Below are 26,209 nucleotides of genomic sequence, written 5' to 3'. Positions count from 1 at the left end.
TCAAGTTGTAGAAACATCTCAAGGATGATCAATGCAAACAGTATGCACCTGAGCTCAGTTTCGAGTCTCATAGCAAAGGGTCTGAATACTTATGCAAATAAGGTTTTTCATTTTTAATACATGTGCAAACATTTCTAAAATCCTGTTTTCGCCTTTTTGTCATTATGGGGTACTGTGTTTAGATTCCATTTTAGAATAATGCTGTAACTTCACAAAATGTGGAAAAAGTCAATGGGTCTGAATACTTTCCGAATGCACTATATATTACTTTCAAAGTCCAAGAGGGGAGAAATTACCCTACAACGGTAAAACGTCACACTTTCAACCACTGTTACTACTCTAAATCAACTCTACAATGACCATTTACTGGGATTAATCTTTTTTATTTTTTTATTTTTTATGTCCTTATCCAGTTTTTTTTTTTTTATCCTGCATCTGTCCAGTTGCCTTTGTGTAATATTTCAGCATTTGCCAAAACCTGAAAATGTCTATTGAAATGCATATGATAAACAGGACATATATCAGATTTTTCACATAACACTATTTTCTTAGTAAGTGTATAGATTTAAGTCATTTAGCAGACGCTCTTATCCAGAGCGACTTACAGTTAGTGAGTGCGTACATTTTCATAGCGCCAGAAATCGAAGCATTTCCTTTTACATTTTACCTTACAAGTATTCATCGGAGGAGCTGAAAACATTGCAGCTGCCAAAATATTGCCCAAAGTTACAATCAACACAACTTTGTTAGTACAAGTCGTAATCCAGAAGAATCCGGTCTGATTCCTATTCTTTCGTGCAGGGACGGGCAACTGGCGTCCAGCCAGCGGGCCCCCTTTTGTAGCTCAAACTGCAAGTTGACAGTATTGTTCTAGTTTTTCAATTATCTCCAACAGCCGAGTCCCTCGGTAGTAATGGAGGTGCCAAAAACAAACCACATTCATGACACATCACAAACAAGGCCAAATATATATATTTTTAATGACATAAATTAGTAAAGTTGAAATATTCTAATTAACGCAGTGAACAGCATCCAAGTGCAGTTTATTTTTTTAAGGATCACATATTTTCATCGAAATTAAAGTAGGAATATTTCTTAAACAGAGTTGTTATCTTATGGTAAAGAAATCACTATGATTTCTTAGGCAACAACACTTTGTGGAATTGAAGCAAAAGTTTGAGCAGTAACAATGAAGAGTAACCTAATGATTTAAAGTGAATATAGTTTATTAATCTGAAAGTAAAATGCTTCTGACAATACATTAATAGTAAAACAACATTGAAATAAAATGTGTGTCCAGAATGATCCTGAAGACAATATTTTCACCGGATCTGAAAAACAAGAAATTAACAAGAATATTTAATTTAGGTTGCAACATCTGCATGTTTTACAATAAACCTCCCAACTTCTTATCCATTCTTTACCTAATAATAACATTTTGGCTATAATGATTCAATGATTGATAATAGGTCTATTTTTGCTATTTCCTACATGTTTTATGAACTAACAGCTGAACGTGAACAGGCCCATGCGCTGTAAGCACCGACACTCATACAGTGTCATGTGGGGCATACTTATGAAACAATCCCGTTCATTGCGGCCCAAAATTTGGAAAAGGCTATGAACCATAAGATACTATTATGCGCGATAATCTATCCAGCCATTGATGCTACATTCTTTTGATGATTAATTTGTACACCGTGACGTGCGATTGGCCACAGGAGGAACTACTGTGGAGGAACACATTACATCACACTCTACATAAACCTAGAATACGAATCAGATCGTTTGATAAAACTATAAAAAGAAAGCAATTATAATATTCCAATGTAGATATTGGCAGTGTGTCAAGGTTAGCGATAACCACTCACTGTGTATTTGTCCCATTTCTTCTCTGGGTCGTAGGGCTCCCAGCGACTGGCGGGGAAGATGTGCTTGTTCTTTTCATACCAGCACCTCAGCACCACTTTACCTGCGTGAGACTACGACACACCAAGGACGCTCATTACTGTTAAAGCTGCGCTGGCAAATGCCTTCGATTCGAATAAGTATCAAACACACTTGGAAATTGAATAGTATATTAATTGTAATTAAACAAATACGGATGGATCTCCTAACCTCATCTTTTTCAACAGTGGCGTCATTCACCAGCCGAATGTCATCGTGGACATCAAAGCTGAAGAGTGGACCTGTAGTGGAATAAAGTAAAAAATAAAATAAAAAAAATCCCTTCAGTGAAGTTACATACATATTTCAATATACTGTAGATTTGAGATGACCTTTGACCTCACCAGATTTGCCTCGAGCTTTTGTCACAATGAAGTCATAGAAACTGTGATGCTAGAAGAGAAAACAGAGATAATTAACTGTGATGCTAGAAGAGAAAACAGAGATAATTAACTGTGATTCTAGAAGAGCAAACAGAGATAATTAACTGTGATGCTAGAAGAGAAAACAGAGATAATTAACTGTGATTCTAGAAGAGCAAACAGAGATAATTAACTGTGATGCTAGAAGAGAAAACAGAGATAATTAACTGTGATTCTAGAAGAGAAAACAGGGATAATTAACTGTGATTCTAGAAGAGAAAACAGAGATAATTAACTGTAATTCTAGAAGAGAAAACAGAGATAATTAACTGTGATTCTAGAAGAGAAAACAGAGATAATTAACTGTGATTCTAGAAGAGAAAACAGAGATAATTGTTCCAATTTAATATGAAGAGCTGTAAATGTATAATAGTTCAGATTGATGTACGAGTCCAGCAGTACTCACATGTGGTATGATCAGATCTTCTTTGATGTACATCAGCTGCTCGACACCAGCAGCCCTACAGAGAACACCCAACATTTTACAACCTTCCTTCATAAAGAATAAAGTCAAGGGAAATCCTATAATGTTAGTGCCAATGGGCACTGGCTGCCGGACGGACACTATAAACCTAGGGTGTATTCATTAGACGAAGACCGTAGCAAACAGTTGCAAACGTTTTGCAAAGGAAACCGTTTACTCCAAACTGGAAAAGGTTTTGAAAACGAAAACGCACGTTTTTTTATTGGACAAATTCAGGTAGGTCCCTCTCCGTTTCATTCAGTTTGCTTCTGTTTTCTAGTGAATAACCCCTGGATAAAACCAAAGCCACTGCTTCAGTCACTTATCAAATCACCTCTTACCTGAGCTCACTGAAATCTTTCCTCAGGACCTCCAGTGCTTTCTGAAGGAACTGCTGCATGGTGTTGCCTTTCTTCATCTGTAGTAAACACAAAACGATGCATACTGATACATGCTATAGTATACAGGTATACCTCATGGGACCAAAGTTAATGCTTGCCAGCAGCACATCCATTGCTAAGCAACCGGTTTTCTCTTACTGTACCTTGACAGTCTTACGATGCCCCGATCCATCCCAGTAGGAGAATGTGATCTCAATTTCTTCACCTGTATGGAAGATGAATATGTCATTATAATGGCATTATCAATAAGTGTCATTATCATGGTAAGGTTGCAACTAGCAGGGTAGTGAACTTTTCATTTAACCATAGGGACCAATAGAAGGGCAGTGGATGTACCATAGGGACCAATGGAAGGGCAGTGGATGTACCATAGGGACCAATGGCAGGGCAGTGGATGTACCATAGGGACCAATAGAAGGGCAGTGGATGTACCATAGGGACCAATAGAAGGGCAGTGGATGTACCATAGGGACCAATAGAAGGGCAGTGGATGTACCATAGGGACCAATAGAAGGGCAGTGGATGTACCATAGGGACCAACAGAAGGGCAGTGGATGTCATCGTCATGGATATTTATTATCAAACCTACCCTTAATCTTTTCTTGCTTTCCCTCCCACTCCTGGCGCAGTTCCTCTCGAAGACGATTCTCCTCCTCCTAAACTCACAATAATGAACACATTTTAAGCTTGGGCTCTGTGTGTGTGTATATATAGGACATTTATATAGTGTATCCTCTGTGCATTATGGACAGGAGTCAAAGGGGTAGGAATGGTTTCTCCATCCCCTTCTCTGGCTGTTGTATTGGGCAGTTCAACGGTGAGAAATGACTCAGCCCCTGGAGTAAAAACGTTGTACTATCCAGGAGCACGAGTACAGGACATCAATAAGCTGCTCCCAAACATTTCAACCTGCATCAGGACACGGAGTCTATCATAGTTCATGTGGGATTCAATAACATTATGAAGGGCAGCTCAGAACAGCTGAAGATGGATTTTAAAGAACTGATTGGGTCTCTGCTTGACACCAACAAACGCCCCATAATTTCTGGCCCTCTGCCCTCCCTAACTGGCTATGTGACTATTGCAGCTCTTTGGGTGTAACATTTATTGACAATGTTGAACCAGAGTTATACTGTTGTCATTGTCATGTAGCTTAAGAAGCTTAAGTTCATGAAATAAATAATTAGCAAGTAACAGATGACATTCTTATTCTGACAATCTCTGGAACTCACTTAGATAATACTTTTGATGATACAGTGGTAGCAATACATGGTTATAACATCTACAGAAAAGACAGAAATGCCAATGGTGGAGGTGTTGCCGTTTATATTCAGAACCACATTCATGTAAAGCTTAAAGATGATCTCATGTTAAACACTGTTGAAGTAATATGCCTACAGGTTCATCTGCTTCACCTAAAGCCCATTCTTGTGGGAATCTGCTATAGACCACCAAGTGCTAACAGTCAGTATCTGGATTACGTGTGAAATGCTTGATAATATATGTGATATCAACAGAGAGGTATATATCCAAATCCATCGGATGTAGTGATCACAATATAGTAGCCATATCTAGGAAAACCAAAGTTCCAAAGGCTGGGCCTAATATTGTGTATAAGAGGTCATACAATAAGTTCTGTAGTGATTCCTGTAAAGTGTGTGTTGAAGAGGTGAAAAAATTATTGTTGTCTATCAACAATGACAAGTCACCGGCGTCTGACAACTTGGATGGAAAATTACTGAGGATAATAGTGGACGATTTTGCCACATCTTCAATTTAAGCCTACTAGAAAGTGTGTGCCCTCAGGCCTGGAGGAAAGCTAAAGTAATTCCGCTACCCAAGAATAGTAAAGCCCCCTTTACTGGCTCATATAGCCGACCAATCAGCCTGTTACCAACCCTTTGTAAACTTTTGGGGGAAATTGTGTTTGACCAGATACAATGCTATTTTACTGTAAACAAATTGATAACAGAATTTTAGCATGCTTGTAGGGAAGGACATTCAACAAGCACGGCCCTTACACAAATTTAAATGACTGATGATTGGCTGAGAGAAATTTATGATAAAAAGATTGTGGGAGCTGTTTTGTTAGACTTCAGTGCGGCTTTTGACATTATCGATAGTCTGCTGATGGAAAAACATATGGGTTATGGCTTTACACACCCTGCTATATTGTGGATAAAGAGTTACCTGTCTAACAGAACACAGAGGGTATTCTTTAATGGAAGCCTCTCCAACATATTCCAAGTAGAATCAGGAATTCCCCAGAGTAGCTGTCTAGTCCCCTTACTTTTTTCATTATTTACTAATGACATGCCACTGGCTTTGAGTCAAGCCAGTGTGTCTATGTATGCGGATAACTCAACACTATACACGTCAGCTACTACAGTGAGTGGAATCACTGCAACACTTAAAGAGCTGCAGTTAGTTTCAGAATGGGTGGCAAGGAATAAGTTAGTCCTAAATATTTCTAAAACTAAAAGCATTGTATTTGGGACAAATCATTCACTAAACCCTAAACCTCAACTAAATCTTGAAATAAATACATGTGGAAATTGAGCAAGTTGAGGTGACTAAACTGCTTGGAGAAACCCTGGATTGTAAACTGTTATGGTAAAAACATGTTGATACAACAGTAGCTAAGATGGGGAGAAACCTGTCCATAATAAAACGCTGCTCCGCCTTTTTAACAACACTAGCAACAAGGCAGGTCCTACAGGCTCTAGTTTTGTTGCACCTGGACTACTGTTCAGCTGTGTGGTCAGGTGCCACAAAGAGGGACTTCAGAAAATGACTATTGGCTCAGAACAGGGCAGCACGGCTGGCCCTTAAATGTACACATAGAGCTAACATTATTAATATACATGTCAATCTCTCCTGGCTCAAAGTGGAGGAGAGATTGACTTCATCACTACTTGTTTTTGTAAGAAGTGTTGACATGCTGAATGCACCGAGGTGTCTGTTTAACCTACTAGCAAACAGCTCAGACACCCATGCATACCCCACAAGACATGCCACCAAAGGTCTCTTCACAATCCCCAAGTCAAGAACAGACTATGGGAGGCGCACAGTACAACATAGAGCCATGACTACACTGAAATCTATTCCACATCAGGTAACTGATGCAAGCAGTATAACCAGATTGGTTTGAGGGAACACACTTAATGTGTTGTGAAAATTATACAAATATTTTAAATAGTATATAACTGCCCTAATGTTGCTGGTCCCCGGGAAGAGTAGCTGCTGCCTTGGCAGGAACTAATGGGCATCCTTCATAAATAGAAATAAAGAGAACTCTTTCTTTATATGCAGGCGAGATTTCAATGTGAGAGGTTTGATTTGGAGAAAATGAGTGTGACTGGTGTTATCTGCATAAGGCTCACCTCTCTGTCCCGGTCAGGCAGGAAACTGGTGTCCACATCTGGATTCTTCCCTAGCTTCTTCTTCTTAGCAGGGAAATCTTTGGAAGATAAAGGTCAGTATTCCTTGATTGTTCTTAGACAGTCTTGTGGCTATAAAGAACAGATTTATTATGAACACCACTCACAGTCCTCTTCCTCCTCCTCCTCCTCTGTCTCCTCATCTTCCTCCTCCTCTTCATCTTCAGGATTAAAGGATAAACTGGCTATCTTTCTCTTCTGCTCTTCCTTTCTCTTCTTCTCCTTCTGCTTCTCCAGCTTCCTGAAGGTAGACAGAAAGAGAGCAGAGACGAGACACTGACAACAGCTTCCTGAAGGTAGACAGAAAGAGAGACACTGACAACAGCTTTCTGAAGGTGGACAGAAAGAGAGCAGAGACGAGACACTGACAACAGCTTCCTGAAGGTAGACAGAAAGAGAGACGAGACACTGACAACAGCTTTCTGAAGGTAGACAGAAAGAGAGACACTGACAACAGCTTTCTGAAGGTAGACAGAAAGAGAGCAGAGACAAGACACTGACAACAGCTTCCTGAAGGTAGACAGAAAGAGAGCAGAGACACTGACAACAGCTTTCTGAAGGTAGACAGAAAGAGAGCAGAGACACTGACAGCTTTCTGAAGGTAGACAGAAAGAGAGCAGAGACAAGACACTGACAACAGCTTCCTGAAGGTAGACAGAAAGAGAGCAGAGACGAGACACTGACAACAGCTTTCGACAGAAGACTTCGCCCCATACTCAGGGGTCATTGAGAGATCATAACAGACATAAGAGGCAGGGAATACAGTAACTCTGGGAATACAGTAACTCGGGGTATACAGTAACTCTGGGAATACAGTAACTCACAGCATCAACTCCTTTGATTGCTCCTTCTTGGCCAGTTGCTTTTCTCGTTCTTTCACAAGAGCCTCCTGCCTGGCCTTCATATCATTGAGTGTCACCAGACCTGACAAGGGAAGACAGTATTGCAGTAAGACTGTGTTCTTCACAATTATTTCCTTATAAAAAGTAAAGTCTGACATGCAGAAGTCCCATACTATACTTACCAACAGTGCTGGATTTGAGCTCTGCTTCCACCGCATCATAATGAGCTGAGAACTTCTTGTCGATGTTAGACTTGACCATATTGTCCTGCAGGAGATATTCAGATAGTAAGAGGGGACACATAGCTAGGTACGTTAAAGCTACTACTGTACACAGTCTTGCACAATGGCTATAGGTTGTTCGTTTGATGTCTTTCAGTAACTAGATAGCAGTGAATAAGCAGGAATATTATTCCTGTTCGTTTGATGGCTTTCAGTAACTAGATAGCAGTGAATAAGCAAGAATATTACATAGCTAACTTAGCTAACAAGTGACTGACCTGAGCAATTTTCTCCTTTAGCTGTGAAAGTTGTTCTCTTTCCTTTTCACGCTTTTTTATCAGCTGCATGGCTCTTCCAGCCTCGCTTGCTGCTCCTTTGTACTGCGCCATGCCTATATCTTCGAGAATCAAACAGCAATAATTTGGGAAAAGTAGCTAAACGCTACAGCCACAGACAACTTGTCAAAACAACAACTAAACACTGTTTTTATAACAGTGTAGGGCGAAACGCTTTTGTTGCTAGATGCTGAGATATCCTCGCACCATAACAAACACCACAAAAAATGGTCTCGGTGAAGTGCATTCTGGGTAGTGTGCGACCCAGTGCAACCACTTCCGGCGGGGTTTGTATGAATTTCAAAATAAAAGTGCAGTAGCAGCTGGTTGCATTTACTACACTGACCCTGCTGCTGGGGACAACAAAGTTGATTTGACATGATGCTCGCTGCACCTGGCCCTGGAATTGTCGTATTATTTGCTTGGCTCTCTCCAAGTTACGCTCTCTATTTTCACATTGGAGAGACGGAGAAAAAATGCTTTATAGAGGAAATTCCAGATGAGACTATGGTTATTGGTAAATTATTATTTTAGCTTTAGATAACGTTATAGCTGGTTAACTAGCTAGCTGCTTCTGGCTCATAGGCTATTTTGATTAATCCAGTTAGTCAGTGCACGCATGTCTTTAATTTCCTGACTGATGTAGCTAGATTTGATGGATAAAAAATATATCCTATCTCATGGGTCTTAATTAATAAATGTTTTCTAGCTGGCTAGCTACAAAAGATGAGAAGATTATACAGTCACTGACTGTGGGATCAGTCAACGTGTTATTTGAGATGGAGTATGCCCTCTAGTGAGGATGTGAGGAATAGCCTTTCATCTGGCATCTCTCTATTATTAGGGAAATACAGGACTCAGCTGTGGGACAAGCAGACGGGATCCTTCCTCCCAGCCACCCCTGGCCTTGGAATGCATGTGGAGATCAAGGATTCGGATACTAAGGTCAGTCAAACAATGAGAATAAAGATTAGATATAAGGTTACCACACTCACTACACTTTGTGTGTGTGTCTTCATACACACAATGCCTCCACGTATGTTTAATCGGCATGTTTCTCTCTCCCCAACCCTCTATTCTAGATAATCCTGTCTCGTCAGTATGGGTCAGATGGACGGTTCACCTTTACGTCCCATACACCAGGCGCACATCAGATCTGCCTGCACTCCAACTCCACCAAGATGGCCCTCTTCGCTGGCGGCAAACTGGTATGAGTGGGATGTTGTTGTTCTGGACATTTTCTTCTCACAAAAACCTTCTGTATAGCAGTAAATATGCAGATAGTCTGACATACTAACCTTGTGTTCCATTTTACAGAGAGTCCACCTGGATATTCAGGTTGGTGAACATACCAACAACTACCCCGAAATCGCAGCAAAAGACAAGCTCACAGAGCTGCAATTAAGAGCTCGACAATTACTGGACCAAGTAGAACAAATCCAGAAAGAGCAAAACTATCAGCAGGTGGGTTGAAAGAGAACTTCTACATTTAGAGTTGAATAACTAAGCCACAACATAGGTGATAATATTGATTTATTTTAACCTGCATAATGTCATACAAAGCTGTTGTGGAATCGATGTCTTACCCTCGTCTTTTAATGATCTAGTGACTGTCTGCGTATCTCTTCACAGTACCGTGAGGACTTCCCCTTGTCTTTCAGTGTTCTAGTGACTGTCTGCGTATCTCTTCACAGTATCGTGAGGACTTCCCCTTGTCTTTCAGTGTTCTAGTGACTGTCTGTCTCTTCACAGTATCGTGAGGACTTCCCCTTGTCTTTCAGTGTTCTAGTGACTGTCTGTCTCTTCACAGTATCGTGAGGACTTCCCCTTGTCTTTCAGTGTTCTAGTGACTGTCTGTCTCTTCACAGTATCGTGAGGACTTCCCCTTGTCTTTCAGTGTTCTAGTGACTGTCTGTCTCTTCACAGTATCGTGAGGACTTCCCCTTGTCTTTCAGTGTTCTAGTGACTGTCTGCGTATCTCTTCACAGTATCGTGAGGACTTCCCCTTGTCTTTCAGTGTTCTAGTGACTGTCTGTCTCTTCACAGTATCGTGAGGAGCGGTTCCGCATGACGAGTGAGAGCACTAACCAGCGTGTGCTTTGGTGGTCTATAGCTCAGACACTTATCCTCCTCACCACTGGCATCTGGCAGATGAAGCACCTCAAGAGCTTCTTTGAGGCCAAGAAGTTGGTGTAATGCCCACAGTACATCACTGATTGAGTTCCAAGACAGGAGTTACACCCATACGGAGCGAACTGGTAGAGAGAGATGCTGTTGTGACTAGTAGAGATGCTTAAACCTGGGAAGCAAATTAATTGAGAACATTCAGTGTGTTATGTATTGTCCATTATGAATTATTCTGATCAATAAGCAAGCACCTTACTGTGTCCATTTCCTTGTATTTTTTCTCCAACCTTTGTTTTATATCAACTTTGTTGGACTGCACAAAAGGAGTGGCAAATGTAACTTTCAATTTTGTTTCACTTTGCATTAAGCAGTCACAGATCTGGACTATAATTTTGTACATTTGTCTTTCTGCATACTGTATACTTTTGGTGTAAACACTTCTATTTGGAGTAGATTATTGTGATTTAGTCTAAAAATGATTATAGCAGAGCTAATAATAGTTTTAGCTCAATGACTAACCTGTTCACTCCCAAACACCAGTTCACAAACAGAATGGCATGCACGTTCTTAACTTCTGTTGAAGAGCAATATCATTCCAGGAAACAGGGTATTATTGATTTTTAGAGGATGGTCCAAGCAGCACCGTTTTTTTTCAAAGACCAACATGTTTGAATCAGGTGCAGATTACATTTGAATGTTATGTAATGAAGGTCTATGATAAAATACCCTAGAGTTATTCAAAACTGATCTAGGTTAAGATCTAGATATCAGTAAGATGTGAATACAATATTTCGATGACAATACAGTAGTATGATGAGGTATACACTCACAAGGTTTTAACTTTTGGTTGGCTGTCATTTCAATGTATGCAATAACAATGGAAAAAGTAAATGATTCTCATGTGGTTTTGTTTATATACAATTATTGTACATTTCCTGAATAGGAAAAATACAAAACCAAGTTATTTTCAACAATTATTTTATTGCTTATCACCTCCCGCCGTATCAATTTAATCCTGTATTTCGTTTAAGTGAATGTTTTGCAATGTTTATTTTCATTCACAGTTCCCTTAGTAATGGATTTAGTTTTACATTGATAACTATAAGATAAATCTCATAACAGTGCAAACAAAACTATTTCCTCTTTGCATAGGTTAAATCTTTCAGTGCACCAACACACAATTCAGACCAAAAGAATCACTGACATCACAATTAAATAATACTGTAGTGTAAACATATTGTATGAGTCGCTCTTTACATGCAGTTCTAGAATTGTGTTTATCAAAAAATAAAAATGTTAAGTATTTGACAACACCATAGAAAATGTAATTGACTCACAATACCATACATCATAAAGGGGGGATATGTTTATTAAATCACAAGTATTTTGCCAGAAAAATAGGAAATTTTAACATGTAAGATTCCCAATCACTGGGATATTCAACACGGTCAAGAGTTCAGTATAGTGTCACGTTTTGGGTTGTAAATGTGGAGTAAAAATAAAATTATCAAAACATTTGCTAGATTTGATATAAACTCCATCTCTGCTTCACTCTCTGAATTATCTCTATTTACGTTATCGTGTTAAATGGTATCTATTGAATCTAGGGTTGGCACAAGATCGAGACGCGAGAAGTAGTTTAGAAATCTGTTTATAATGTCAATTTGAAGATCGAATTCCTTCCAGAAATGCTCAAATGAATGGGCTCCGTAGAAATGAATTAAACTAGATCAACCAAATACATTTTCTTCCAGAAATTCTCATAAAATACTAAATCCTTTTCAGCCTGTGTGAGTGTAGGAAGGAGAAACATCACTGTTGTGTCACAGTGAGACGCTCCATCTTCTTAGCTGCCTCTTCTGTCGGAACCTTTGACTTTTTCTCTGGACTGGGAGTGGGTGTGTTGGGATAATCCCTATTACCAAAAATAGTACTACCAACTCGCACATTAGTGGAACCCACCTCAATCTAAAGGAGGAAATGGAAGAGAATACCTCAGAAGGGTATAACTTAATACAAACAGCATGAGCATTCGAGTAGTAATGGGTAGCCTAATCAATATCTGATCATTCAATATGTTAAGAACGTATTGTGTTAGCAATTAAGAAGGCTGAGACAGTGGAACTTACCGCGTGTTCAAAGTCAGTGGACATGCCCATACTAAGCTCAACATCCTCAAGCGGGAGCTGTAGACTGGTACACACTTCCTGTCGCCGACTCAGCAAAGCCTGGTTGGTGATGCACAACAGACTTATAGATCTTTACCAAAAGCCTTAACATAAAAAGTTAGGGTAATCATAACAGCCAAATACCTGAAAATCTGGGTTAGGGCCATCAGCTAGGTCGTAGCCATAGCGACCAATGGTCATGAGTCCGGAGAAGTGTAGGGCAGAGCATTTGGATAAAATGTGTTTCACTGTGTTCACCGTGTCGCCAGGAGGCAGTCCATGTTTACCTAGAGGCGACATAGAACGGTAGTTAGTGTTGTCTGTCTGTCTGTCTGTCTGTCTGGCAGGTTGACGTTTATTGTCATGAGTCTTGCCCTGGAGGCAGAACTGAGTTGGTTCCTCTAGATGGGCCAGTTGCAAAGTCAAAATTGGCTATATCGTAAAAATACATGAAAACAAACATTTGCTTTTTGGTCTTCATTTAAGGTTAGGCATTAGGGTTAGCAGTGTGGTTAAGGTTAAGCATTAGGTTTAGCAGTGTGGTTAAGGTTAGGGTTAAGGGATAGATGGGAAGGGTTGAATGGAGCTGAAGGTTGGGACTAATAACAACAAGATAACTCATGTAAAACATACTCTGTCCATAATACGTATATAGGTTAAGAACTTTTGTGAAAGAGCACAGTTTGAAAGATATGACATATAGAAGCAAACCGGATGGACATCATGAAAATAATCGGAGAGGTTGAGGGTAGAGGAAGTTCAGGAGTAAAAACAAACAAAATATAACTATTGTAAAATTGACTGTGTCCATAAAATGTATATAGTATGTATGGGCTGGAAGTAGAGGCCTAAGCATTGTTGTTCACTAGTTTACTCCAATTAGGGGAGGGGTGGTAGGGTTAGAAAGTAATAAAGATAAATATATATATTTTTAAAGGATATGTATATGTATGCATGTATGTATATATATATGTGTAGATATTTATATGTAAGAAATATATATGGGGGATTGGAAGTGATGCAGACAATTACATTGATGGAAGTTACAATCTATCTGCAGTATTAAAGCTGATCTAAAAAATGAACAAATGAAAAAAAAAAAAAGGTTAGGATTAGGCATTAGGGTTAGCAGTGTGGTTAAGGTTAGGTTTAAAATCAGATTTCATGACTGTGGCTGTACCAGCTAGTGACCTCTCTGCAGAGCTGCCTCCAGTACATGAGCCATCCCAATAAATGCCAACGCGTGTGTGTGTGTGTGTGTGTGTGTGTGTGTGTGTGTGTGTGTGTGTGTGTGTGCGTGCGTGCGTGCGAACACTTACTTTCCTCCCCACTGGTGTTGATCTGAACCATGATCTTTAACTTGTGCGTGCTAGCTGCTCTTAACCGCTGCCAGGAGCTGTTCACCTTGTCGGCCAACTTGGCTGAGTCCACCGTCTCCACCATGAACAGGTTTGGTACACCTATGGGATGTGTGTGAGTAGAGTTAAGATATGCCGGCGCTGCTAAAGGTTTCTATGGAATGGTGTTCAAAGCTTGACAAAAGACTGATTGAGGTCGAAAGTCGAAAACATGTCGGCCTTTTAATTTTTTGAAGTGTGTGAGTAGATTGCTGGGTATTAGGGAGATATGATGTTGACATCTTTAAATATGGAGGCCTATGGTGCACCTGAGTGGAACACTACACTATAAATAATATGAAAAGCAAAGCATAACATGTTGCACAAGATGTTACTTACCCAAAAGTTTGTTGACATTATTCTTCTGTAAATGGCCAATAAAATGCCACTCAATTTCTGGGCATGATTCTAAAATCTAGATTAGGACATAAAAAGTATTTGTAAATCGGGTGTTGGATAGACACGTCATGAGAAGAATAATGTGACTTCAAACCTTTAGAACCAACCTGAGGATTTGATGCTTTATCCACAAGTTCATTCACCTAAAAGTGAGGGGGTCAAATTAAAAAGTAAAACTACCATTAAAAAGGTGTTATGTGTAACTGTATAACATGTTACCATCACATACAATACTTACATAGTTTTCACCAAAGTTGCGATGCCCTTTTCGGTACGCCTCGATCACCATGTCTGGTGGTTTCGTCTTACTTACAGCTACCAGGCGGGGCGGCACCGCAGGCAACGTCTTGGGTGAGAGAGCAGAGGAACAAGAAGAGAAATCAAATATATGGTGAATAAATGAATGATAACAGTTCTCTTTATGGATGACAATCATAGCCAAAGAGATTGTCACGTCTTGATAAACCTGAACTACTTAAGGACAGCCCAGTGGATATCTGGCGCTCATTCAGGAGGGCATATTGGGGCCACAATATGGAACAAACAGAAATAGATTGTGTAGAAAATGAAGAATTGTGTTAGCTCTATTGGCAACGTTTTGAACACAACCCAGATATGCTGCCCAAATGCACTTATTTTAGCCTGCTGGCATTTCCTTACAACCAAGAAGATGAGAGCCTGTCATTAAAATCTGAAATGATTGTCTGCGTCTGCCCATGCAGTAGGCTATTATGTCGCGTTCATCATGTCAGAAACTCGGGACCGCCGAGTTAAAATGAACGCAAGTTATTAGTGAAACCTGATGGTTGGAGGATTCTCTTCTCATCACTCATCATTAACACAATGGAAAAACATAATGATTTATTATTTAAATATTGAAAGTGCGTGGGCTACGGAGAGAAACAGAAATGGTGCAGTTTCAGGCCATGTGGAGGAAAATGATGCTGGCGCTAGAGATGGGGGTGTGTGATGTAGTTGATGTTTGTATGATGTTGTTGTTTGTATGTGTATGTTTTGTATTGTTGATCAAATATACAATTAAATTAAACATTTACAAATAATGCCGCATTCACGTCATGTTGGAAACTTGTGACCTCCGAGTTCAAATGAATGAGTTTACATGCGCACAGTATTCTGATAGTAGCTCATATCCCACTTAAGGTCTTATTCGGGATAAGATGTTTACATGCACCTTTGATATCTCACTCACGAGTATCCCTGTATCCATGAATAAACAGAATATTCCTCATTTAAGTATATGGGCTAAATGGAATAGTAACTGAAATATGGACACTGACTGTAGACCTATGACCTCTCACGTAGCTTAATAACTCCTGCAGAATTATGCATTTCTTGCAGTAAAATTATACAACAAATGTTAATTTTGTCTTGGTTCGAATCCAGGCTCTGTCGCAGCCGGCCGCGACCGGGAGACTCATGGGCGGCGCACAATTGGCCCAGCGTCGTCCAGTGTAGGGGAGGGAATGGCCGGCAGGGATGTAGCTCAGTTGATAGAGCATGGCGTTTGCAATGCCAGGGTTGTGGGTTCGATTCCCACGGGGGGCCAGTATAAAAAAAATAAAAAATATGTATTCACTAACTGTAAGTCGCTCTGGATAAGAGCGTCTGCTAAATGACTTAAATGTAAATGTTGGAACAGGAGTGGAGAAATATTATTTATTTATTTCAGCATCTCTTGAGAAAATGCAAATGTAATGCGTTATCTTTGACACTTATGGAAGCAGACAGTATTTCAACCACATAGAATATGCACCCAAGATTAACTGAAGTCTTATCAGCATTTTTACATTTTCCACAGGACTAATCTTTCCACTGTTTTGGAGTTAATGTGTTTTCTCCCCGGTCCCTAAACGAAACAGACAATTGTACCGGTGTTAACTAGATTACTAATGCATGAATTCTATAAATGCAAGACATTATTCTGGTGAGCACTACATTATTTAGTCTTCTGGGGCAACAAGTTATGACAGAAGATAAGCTGCATGTAAAAATGGCCTACCAATGTCGGAAATTATAATATGGCCTACCAAATGTCGGAAATTATAAACAGAAATGTGTCTAAATTAGGGGTGAATGTAGCCAGTAGGCTATACGGTCCTGTACAGAGTATCAGCTAAATACATTATTATGGAATTACGGTGGATCGAACTGCGCAGATAGCATACAAAGTGATTTGTTTGACAATCAGATGAAGAAAAAAAAAATCACAACACACATGATGTGAAACTGAGCCTGCGCAGACCGCCAGCGAAAAGTATCCCATGCCACAGTATCCCATCTATCCCAAGTATCTTATCCGGGTTTCTCATAACTGGGATAAGGATTTTTCGGGTTATTGTAAACGGGATATGATGTTTATATGCTTCAACTCAAAAACAGAATACATAAGAGTATCCCGAATAATAACGGGATATTGGTGTGCATGTAAACGTGGTCATTGACCTCTATACAAAAAGTCCTTGCTTGGCGGGCTAAATAACGAACAAACGCCACCTGCTGGGGGGAGACAGATTTTCCGCCGAGTTGGGCCTCTCTCTTCCTCTCTGGCATTACCTACCGGCTGGGCACATCAACCCTAGGCGATAGTGCAACACAGTTTCTAAACCCAGAGGCGAAACATCGCGAGACTTCCGGGAACGCTTGCGAAACAGACCAAACTGACCAGGCCGGGGTTTGATAAGTCAATGAGAGAAGTTCACAATTATTTCTTAGTTGTTAATTTTCTCGAATTCTAAAAGGCACAACCTAGATTCGAGCAAATGTCTTAAGTAATGTAGTTGAACATGTTATTACTCGAACCTCGTGAAAGTGAAATGTTTTTATTTTCGTCAAAAACTACTGGAGAAGCAATTTTAGCGTATCTACATACTACTGTCTTTGGTGCAGACGTAGCGCCCACTATCGGCTGCCTAGGCTAGTTCAATTGTGGTGGGACGTTGTCAATTGAATCAATCAAAACGTTAATTAAATTACGAAACAGGAGTGAACGGAAGTTGGAAATGTTTTGCAACACTTACGAAACATTGTTGACGTTACCGACAAAATGATAAGAGTACCAGCAGCAATGAGTAAGTCGTGAGCAAATCGTCTAGAACCCTCCGCGCGCTACTTCCACCCATAACACATACATAGTGGATGCATGCAGCGCTGAGCTAATTAGTAGATGCCAAAAATGTAATGTGCATGTTATGGTGTGCCATCTCAAAGGTTGAGATGTTTTGCCTTACATATAACTAGTCCACCCCCGCTTTGAAATGATAAGACAATTTCGCACGACACGACTATCAAAAGTCGATACGGGTTCTTCCCAATATAATACTGAACTTGGCTTACCTTGGGGCGACGTGCCGCCGCTTGATTTACCCTGTCTACCACCGCGTGTAACGCTTTTCCAACCTCTTCCGACATTCCTACTTTCCACATACCCTCAATACACTGCGCAACCAATGGTACAGAGACCGCCAGTGCGTATTCAACACAAACGTGATCAACCTGTCAAAATAAAAGTCCTTTCTCGACCCTAGAAAGCCTGTGTGTAGTGAGACGGCGACCCCTTGTGTTGACTGTTGATAAATCAATCAGTGTCCATTCATTGTAGTCACGCGCGTACAATGTGTGTTTAAAAAAATACATTTGCGAAATTTGGCCAGCCAGTTACGCGAATATATTAGGGATAATAGCCCTCAAAGTTAGGATAAATCTATTCAATCTACATTGTATGCTATCACTTAAGTATAATTTGACCTTACATGTAATCAATCAAGTGCTTCAAACGTGTAGAGGTAAAATAAAGAAAATATTGCGCAAAAATAAAGAAAACAAAATACCCAGTTTATTCACAAGATTTCACAATTCATCAAAACATTTCCAAATGAAACATCTGTCTAAACGTATCAGATACATACTCTATCAACAGGAAAAAACAGGAAATTACAAAAGTGTTTACAATAATGTCCATTATTCCACTTTCTTGAAGCCTGCCATCCCCACCCTCATACTCTCTCAAGAGCCTCCAACATGATGATGCTGTTTCCTCGGATTACCTACAGAAAGTAAACAAAATTAAAAAAAAGTATTGATTTACATGCATAAAAAGGTATGTGGTGACACTGATGAATAAAAGCAAAATGTGTCTGTCCCCAGAGGTAGTGTGGATGTAGTTAACAACGCTGTAGATACTGACCACCATGCCTATAGTGTTCTGTAGCCCCCCTGGGGCCATCTCCAAGCAGTCATCCATCACCAAGTTCATGAAGGGGTCAAACCCTCGCAGGACTCCTTGGACCTGCCTGCCACCGTTCAGCTTCACTGAAGGACAAGATGTAGAACATTGAAGACCTGGGGCGTATTCATTACGTCGATTCTGTTGCAAAAAGTTTCTTAAAAATGGAAGCAAAGTGAACAGGGGGGGGACCTACCTGAATTTGTCCAATAGAAACTCTCTGTTTGGACTAATGATTACACACCTGGACTACATTTCAACAACCGTAATAATGAGGCAATAAGGCAAGCCAAATTGGAGACACTTTCCATTTCAGTCCTTGAAGTTATGGCTAAGAAATTGTAAATTGGGTTTGTCAATTCATGCAATCAGAACCTTGGCTGGCTCTGCATGCAAAGATATAATAGTTTGTCCAGTCAACTCAGCAGAACCATTGATATTCAGAATCAGTACTCACGAGATAGCTTCTTGTCCATGAACCTGAAATTAGCAGAAAATATGTTGTTATTATTTGCTAATAAAGATAGTTACACCACAAACTGACTATTCCAGCGGGGGTTTGGCTATGTGTATACCAGGCTAGTTCTGGTCCACGCGCATGCTTCTGATTTGCACTACGAGCTGCATGCGCATGGACCAGAACTAGTCTGGTGGTAAAGTGTTCAAACATTTGTTGAAATAGGGCTGCAACGAGGGGTTCCGGACGTGGATTCTCAATCCTCGAAACCCGTGGTGATATCAAATATTAGCAATGTTACTGTGCAACGTATACGTTCTATTTTCTACCGAGATTGCAAAACAATTCGTATGTTGATGTAGTGCCCATCGGTTATGAATGTTTCAACCTCTGTGTTGAGAAATCATATTTTTACTGTCAGTTTCCGTCTCAAAGACCACCAAAACGTACACTGACCATGAGCCTCACGGTCGGTATCGTCCAATCACAGAGCAGATACAAGTAATGTGATCTGTTAGCGATCACATGACTTGTATTGGCTCTGTGATTGGACGATACAGACAGCAATGCTGTATGGGATGAGTAGTTTAACAACTAACTCTGGTAGGTACAGTCGTGACATTTCCCCCCCATATAACAGTATTTTTTAAACACGATTTCTTATCTTTTGAATTAATGGTTCACCCCCGGAGACTATTCAACGTTTGAAACCACGTGACCAGCATGTTGTTGTATGCAAAACATGTGTGGGTGTGTCAGTTCCGGAACCATAACCACAGAAAGAGGGGCGCAGCCTCTTTCTGTGGTTTAATATGATGATAGTCAGTTTAAAAAAGGTTAAGGGTACAAGACTGTGTACATATCTGGCTGTGTTGGCAAAATCACTACATATCCCATGGAGCCAAGCGGGGAGAGGCTGTCTGTTGTCACAGTTCGAAGACCAGTCAGAAATGTCCAGCTAGCCCTACGCCAATAGATCTCAAAACTGAACTTGGATCCACGTTAAGTAGCAATGATATCCTTCGCCACCGTCATCTTACGACATATCTTGAACCAGTCATGACTATTCAACAAAACAATAAAGAATGTAAGTTTCTTTGCAGCGAATTTCTTAAGTTACATGATTGTATCACTAGCAAATTGAGTTTTGACTTTAAAGGTGCAGTATTTATGACGTTTGTAAATGAGGACGAGAACTAGCATAGTTCAGCTAGAAAGCTAGTTTAGAAAACGAGTTCAGGCCTAGTACACGCACACACCTAGTACACGCACTAGGCTAATTCCGATTGTCGTTTTTATGCCCCGATATATCAGGAGCTGGCGGCGAAAAGTTTGCTTAAAGAATTCAGAGACCGAAACGAATAAAGCATATGACATTTTTAAGGAGAGCGAATCGATATACAATCCCGAAATCAGCTGTAACTGTCAATAGTAAAACAACGCTTTAATGAAAATGAATGGGAGGTGCTATACTGACACGCCTGGTGCCCAAATTGATGACGTTTGAGAGTCGAGTGGAGACGAACGGATTCGGTTCAGTCAATTGTCCTGATGAGATCATGTGAATCCTTATTTTGGCTAGCTTAACACAACTCTTCCCACTTAGCTTATATGCTTGTGGATATAAACTTTAGCAAGAATTTATAAAACGTCTGCCTTAGTTGTGACTTGGGAGTGTTCATAATCATTCCGTTTATCTGAGTAAATAAAACTTTTTTTTTTTGGGGGGGGGGGGGGGGGTTTATTACAAAAATGTAACGTTAGACGTTAATGCCGTAGTTGAACATTTTCGGTAAATGTGCTTCAGCTGTCACCCTGACCTGATATTGGCTACACTATCTAGCTACTTCCCTCTCCTTGCTGCCAGACAGCAGTCGGGCTGAAGGACACTGCCCCGCGTTCTTGTGTTGCCGGGTTGTAGCGCAAACTCTCCCCATTGAGAAGTGTAGACTGTATCACGGTGACAGATGGTTTCTACCAACACTACAAGTTATTTCTCGTGTAGGCTGCTATCCTACTAGAAATAAAATCAAGTGGGATGAAACATATTGGAGAAGGGGACCAAATCCAGATGGTGACCAATACTACACGTTTTTTCCCCTCCCTTGACCATTAAAATAAACACTTTATTTTACTAGTTTTAACTAGTGCCATGCTGCTGTTGTTGGCAGCATAAACTAGCTAGCTGGGATGTGCTCATCAGGTCGACTGACTGAACCAAATTCATTCGTCTCGACTCTCAGCTGAGCGACATATGTCATCCATTTGGGCACCAGGCGTGTCCATATAGCTTCTCCCAAAATAAATTAATGGTGAAGTCGCTTCTGGACCAGAAGTATAATAACTGGACACTGCGTCCAAGATGTCCAGCCATTGTTTTTAAGGTAATCTACTCACGTTCACATACGCCGATTCATGAACCGTCTATATCTGGGTTGCATCCGGTTTATACGGACCAAAATCACATGCGCACTAGCACTCAGGAAGCAGCGTCATCCAAAAACATGGCATACATTGGATGAATATAAAATGTTAATATCTTCCGCTGTGAATGATGAAAGAAAAAAAATCGGCCTCAGCAACAATTATTTGAATAATGTTTTGTGCACAAAGGTGATGACTAAAGTGTCTTATTAGGAATGTTCAAATCTGACTTCTCTATGTGGCTGTGTATGAACATTGTATTTCTGTGCCGGGCGTCAGTTAAACTGCAGTAAGGAAAACAAACCTGTAGGAGCAGTCGAAACCGTGCTTCTAGACCAGAACCCTGGCGTTTTTTCGCCCACCAAACAAGGCGTTTCAGTATGGAGGTAAATTACTGTCGAATTTGGTCAACAAACAAAATGAATGGCTTATTTGCTACGTTAAGTTTATTTGATCGAATAGAAGTTTCGTAACGCTTTAGTTGTTACGAGTGTACTGATATAAGTAGGACACGTGACACACCGGCAACTTTGAGAAAAAAACACTTTATAGCAGAGTTGCCTCGAGGGCTATGCATATTCATGTTTGAGGCTAGTAACATAGCGTCTCTCTCCAGCAGCGATGGACCAGAGCTAGCCTGCAACACGATTGGTCAAAGACTGATAAACCAAAACCAGAAAACCCATCCATTAAAATCACTTTCGTTTGTAAAACATGACAATTTTTAAATGATATTCAATGTTTGCATGGTTTAACTAGCTAACATTTTCATTAACTAAGTTAGCTAGTAATTTTACTAGCCACGCAACGCTAGCTAGCTAACGTTACCGACTACCGGTAGCTTTGTTGGCTAGCGCGTATCTAGCTATGTTCGCTTGCTATGCACATTTACTACAATGAACCGCGAAATATGATCGTAGACCAAATATGTATTATAAAAGGAACTCACTTTTTCAACTCTGGTGGGTGTGCTTTACTCATGTTTCTTTTTGTAGTGGGCCTTCAGTTCGTGAGACTTGCGTTCGTGTAAAAGCGGAAAGCATGCGCAACAAGCAGATCCGGAAAACGTCATGCAGACTTCCTCTAACATAAGTGGGCACATCGCCGCCTACTGTATTGGAGGAGATGTATTGCAGCTTGCTTTTTCTCTTCATATTAACATTTACATTTTAGTCATTTAGCAGACGCTCTTATCCAGAGCGACTTACAGTTGTAGTGAGTGCATACATTTTTCATACTGGCCCCCTGTGGGAATCGAACCTACAACCCTGGCGTTGCAAGCGCCATGCTCTACCAACTGAGCTACAGGAGTAAACACAAAACGTTTTCATGGGATAACACTTTTAATGAGGTATGTTCTAAGAAAAAGTTGCTAACTCAGATACAAAGGCACTTTCCTAAGTAGAAACCTACAATCCTTAAAAAAAAAAAAAAAAAAAAACATTTATGACTTTCTTTTATGTATTTCTTTTATTTTTTACAAAACAGCAGAAAATGGATAACCTGGTACACCAATTGTTAACAAACAATAGCAGGAAGGTTGCTATCGCTGCTTGTTTTGCATAATAATATCCAAGACAAAACTTCTTCCAGAGAAAATGAACCTCTGTCATATTGTTAAAGACTGCCTTAAGTGGCTCCATGAGTATGCATCTCTCTCTCTCTCACACACAGAGGTAAATAATAATGAAATTGATGCTAAATCAGTGTCACACTTACAAGTACAACGCCATCAAGATTAAAAAAAAATAAAAAATCACATTAAATGGAAATATGGTCTTCATTTGAGTAATCAAATCAAAACCTGTCAATATTATATATAGTATACTATATCACTCTCCATTCCAACTGCAATGTTACATTAAAAAAATACTTTATTAAAAGCTTTTTGAAACCACATCTTATTATTTGTAACAGCCCAGTTAATATCGCAACCCAGATTTGTTGGAAGTTTAATTGGGTTGTTTATAAAAATGTAATATTATATGTTAATGCTCCAGCAACATGCTAAATTAGTTCTCGCGTATATTAATTTCATTTCAACCAAATCAACAAGGATGTTTGGAACCGATAACAATTCGTGATGGGATATAAAACGCCTGTCACAAATGGTATCAGACAGCACACACACAAACATGGGGAAATAAAATTGTTGCAACTTGAATGGCATGTTGATATGAATTACATCCAAACAGCTATTCTGGTGAGTGGTCTAAATATATCACACTTTAAAATCTACATGTACACATAATATTCTCTTGGGAACTCAGTACAGCTTGTTAAAAAAAACGAAGGAGGAGTACATAATCTCAGATTTTGCCATCAGTGTCTGAATAGCTCCCTTCCTCATCGCCACTGACAACGAGGTGATCTTGGCAGTGTTGTAAGAAAGTGTCCAGTGTTCCAAAAGCCTTCAGGCAGGGCACACAGTGGTAGGCCCTCCGAAGCTTGGCCCCAGGCTTCTTAGAGATACCCATGCCCTGACTGCACACGCTGCAGTGTCTCATACTCCCTGTAGGCTGATGCAGCTCCTCATGCTCCTTCAGGGCAGACTGCAAAGAAAACACCTCAGCACAAGACGGGCAAGGAAACTCTCCCTCTTCCTCTTTCATGGGAATTTTCTTTGGTCTCCCTCTGCCAGCCTTGACCGATGTTCCTCCAATCTTCCTTGCTAGGTTGCTTTTTGGCTTTTTTGGCATCTTCTCAGCTAACTTGGGCTCCTTGGCTGCTTTCCCAACCTGCTGAACTTGGCATGGTGGTTCTTGACTATGGTTCTTGACGTGTGCCTTAAGTGACAAGTGGTGCAAGAACACTTTACCACAAACTTCACATGGGTAAGTCTCTCTTTTCCTCCGCTTGCTAATCAGCGGCCTTGGATCTCTTCTGATATCCTTCTCTCTGCTGTGGGACTCTTGTCTGTGCAAGTAGAGTTTGGCAGTGCTTAGGAAGACCCTATCACAGGAACGACAGGAGAGAAGTTGGCTCCTCTGCTTGGATTTTCCATTTGCCTGCTTCCTCCCTCTTCCTTTGGGTTGGGGTGGCCCAGACTTCTTCTGGGATATTCTATCGACCCCATTTGTGCCTCCTCCTTTTGGTGGGAGATACTTAGAGATGCTCCACTCCTTCTGATGGGTGGATCGCTGATGACAGGCAAGGCCAGCTCCTGAGCGAAAGCTCTTGGGGCAAAGTGGGCATTGGCTTGGCCTGTCAGGATCTGGGGCACTAGTGGCATCATGGGAAGGAGAGTCCGAGGTGGGAGAGTCAGGGGGAGAAGAGTCAGAGAGGGTAGATTCAGGCGAGGGAGAGTCAGCTGGAGGGCTGGCAACCTTCGCAGTTCGTGAGGCAGATTTACTGCAGCCAGCCTGCTGATGGTGAAGCAACGCTTGCTTTTGGCTAAAGCTTTTACCACACGGAGCACAGGCATAGGATCTGCTATCATGATGGTGGGACTGGTGATGGAGAGACTTATCCTTGACACTCTGAGAGTCTGAGGTTGACGCCTTGCACGCACTGCATGGAGCACCTAGCTGAGGTTTGCCACAACAGAGCTGACAAGGGGCTGCATCCTGAATGCACTTGTGCAACTGCAAAGAGGATAGGAGAGAAAACTCCTTGCCACAGGAAAGGCATCGGTGACGCTTACGTAAGGCATGTTCTCCCTGTTGGTGGTGCAATAACTCGGCCATGTCAGAGAATCCCTGGCCGCACTCTGCGCACACACATGGGGACACATCAGGCAGTAGTTGGTTTTGGCTTTGACTCTCTTGCTTTTGTGCCACAAGTTTTGCCAGCTTTGTTAGAGCGTCTGATGCAGGCTTAGTCCGAGCAAACGACTCCTGAACTCTTGTAGTGTTCCAAGTGCAAGGAACTGCATCCATCTTCAACCAAGGCACCTAGTTGGAGGTACAGAGGACAGTCTATTAGACACGTTCATGAATAAAGTAAATATATGAAATTCATCATCCTGATGCGAGGGTAAACATTTCCTTCTTCTCTCTTTTTTTATAGCACAATGGTTGGCTGTATAACTATCACCCTCTGTAGCTCAGTTGGTAGAGCATGTCCCATGCAACGCCAGAATGGTGGGTTCGATTCCAGGGACCACCCATACGTACAATCAATACACACATGACTGTAAATCGCTTTGGATAAAAGTGTCCGCTAAATTGTATATTTTATTCACATGTAACAACCTACTGCGTCTCACAACTCAAATCCCAGCACGCACTGCAAATGTGGTAGGTGAATATTTAACTATTTGTAAACGACAAAAAAGCTTTACCGCCTGTATAGCAAAAAAGGCTACATGCAGTGGTAATAAAGCAAATAGCATGAACCATTATGCAGGAAATCGCTATAGCTAGTTGCGTTAGCTAGCTAGCCAAACAAGACCGAATGTTAAAAGTGCCCCCGCTCCTACAACGAAATGAGCCTACCTTTTTTTGTCAAACAAACTTCAATACTGGCATTTCATCAGTTTCCAACAAGTGTAGAAGTAATTTTTCAAGATAACTACTTGGCTAACGTTACCAAAACTTTGTTTTCATTTCCCTGTAGCACCGTAGCCATGTGTTCCAAAGTGAAGCCAAGTTGTTTGTGTACTTTGAGATTTGATACGACTACAAAACCTAGCATTCTGGTACTTCCCTTTCCACCAATGAGTCATTCAAGAACACAAACGGGTTCAGGAAAGTTGGTAACCCAATGATGTATAGACACACCAGATAGCGGATGGTATGTATTGGCCAATGAGACTTTGACGCCACCGGTCGGCCATATTGATACTCCTCAGAAGAAGGAGTCCTCCATAGGAATGATTGGAATTCTACAGTATTTAAAGAACAAATGTACATGTATTTTAAGTATTTTTGTTGTTGTAGTGGGAACAGTAACATTAGTACTCTCTCAGCGATATGACGTTGC

At 40.7% G+C, this 26,209-nt stretch overlaps 5 protein-coding genes across 5 annotated transcripts; 1 reads left to right on the top strand and 4 right to left on the bottom strand.

Annotated features, from left to right (window-relative positions):
* Positions 1-961: 961 nt before the first annotated feature.
* LOC311120778 (protein FAM50A) lies at positions 962-8,321 on the bottom strand. The gene is made up of 13 exons (XM_084195353.1): positions 8,015-8,321; positions 7,698-7,782; positions 7,498-7,597; positions 6,781-6,914; positions 6,617-6,693; positions 3,823-3,889; positions 3,377-3,438; positions 3,174-3,250; positions 2,776-2,830; positions 2,292-2,340; positions 2,119-2,189; positions 1,872-1,982; positions 962-1,331 (listed from the first exon to the last, which is right to left on the bottom strand). The coding sequence occupies exons 1-13, from the start codon at positions 8,123-8,125 to the stop codon at positions 1,323-1,325; spliced, it is 1,008 nt and encodes a 335-aa protein (XP_084051479.1). The 5' UTR covers positions 8,126-8,321; the 3' UTR covers positions 962-1,322.
* A 90-nt stretch (positions 8,322-8,411) lies between these two features.
* Positions 8,412-11,507, top strand: LOC311120782 (transmembrane emp24 domain-containing protein 4-like). The gene is made up of 5 exons (XM_084195358.1): positions 8,412-8,588; positions 8,916-9,016; positions 9,154-9,279; positions 9,389-9,535; positions 10,118-11,507. Exons 1-5 carry the CDS (start codon positions 8,450-8,452, stop codon positions 10,265-10,267), a joined length of 663 nt encoding a protein of 220 aa, XP_084051484.1. The 5' UTR covers positions 8,412-8,449; the 3' UTR covers positions 10,268-11,507.
* Positions 11,508-11,549: 42 nt separating this feature from the next.
* On the bottom strand, positions 11,550-17,667 carry LOC311120781 (pyridoxal phosphate homeostasis protein-like). Its single transcript, XM_084195357.1, has 8 exons — positions 17,517-17,667; positions 14,401-14,508; positions 14,270-14,305; positions 14,103-14,178; positions 13,686-13,826; positions 12,511-12,653; positions 12,328-12,426; positions 11,550-12,166 (listed from the first exon to the last, which is right to left on the bottom strand). Exons 1-8 carry the CDS (start codon positions 17,604-17,606, stop codon positions 12,011-12,013), a joined length of 849 nt encoding a protein of 282 aa, XP_084051483.1. The 5' UTR covers positions 17,607-17,667; the 3' UTR covers positions 11,550-12,010.
* A 326-nt stretch (positions 17,668-17,993) lies between these two features.
* LOC311120780 (small nuclear ribonucleoprotein G) lies at positions 17,994-22,342 on the bottom strand. The gene is made up of 4 exons (XM_084195356.1): positions 22,236-22,342; positions 18,863-18,885; positions 18,367-18,491; positions 17,994-18,226 (listed from the first exon to the last, which is right to left on the bottom strand). The coding sequence occupies exons 1-4, from the start codon at positions 22,265-22,267 to the stop codon at positions 18,176-18,178; spliced, it is 231 nt and encodes a 76-aa protein (XP_084051482.1). The 5' UTR covers positions 22,268-22,342; the 3' UTR covers positions 17,994-18,175.
* Positions 22,343-22,620: 278 nt separating this feature from the next.
* Positions 22,621-25,886, bottom strand: LOC311120776 (uncharacterized protein). Its single transcript, XM_084195351.1, has 2 exons — positions 25,723-25,886; positions 22,621-25,179 (listed from the first exon to the last, which is right to left on the bottom strand). Exon 2 carries the CDS (start codon positions 25,162-25,164, stop codon positions 23,596-23,598), a length of 1,569 nt encoding a protein of 522 aa, XP_084051477.1. The 5' UTR covers positions 25,165-25,179; positions 25,723-25,886; the 3' UTR covers positions 22,621-23,595.
* Positions 25,887-26,209: the final 323 nt, after the last annotated feature.

Source organism: Coregonus lavaretus (genome assembly GCF_964263955.1).
Source record: "Coregonus lavaretus genome assembly, contig: HAP1_SCAFFOLD_2495, whole genome shotgun sequence".
In the NCBI taxonomy this organism is placed as follows: domain Eukaryota; kingdom Metazoa; phylum Chordata; class Actinopteri; order Salmoniformes; family Salmonidae; genus Coregonus; species Coregonus lavaretus.
This window is presented reverse-complemented; position numbering and strand designations above follow the sequence as displayed.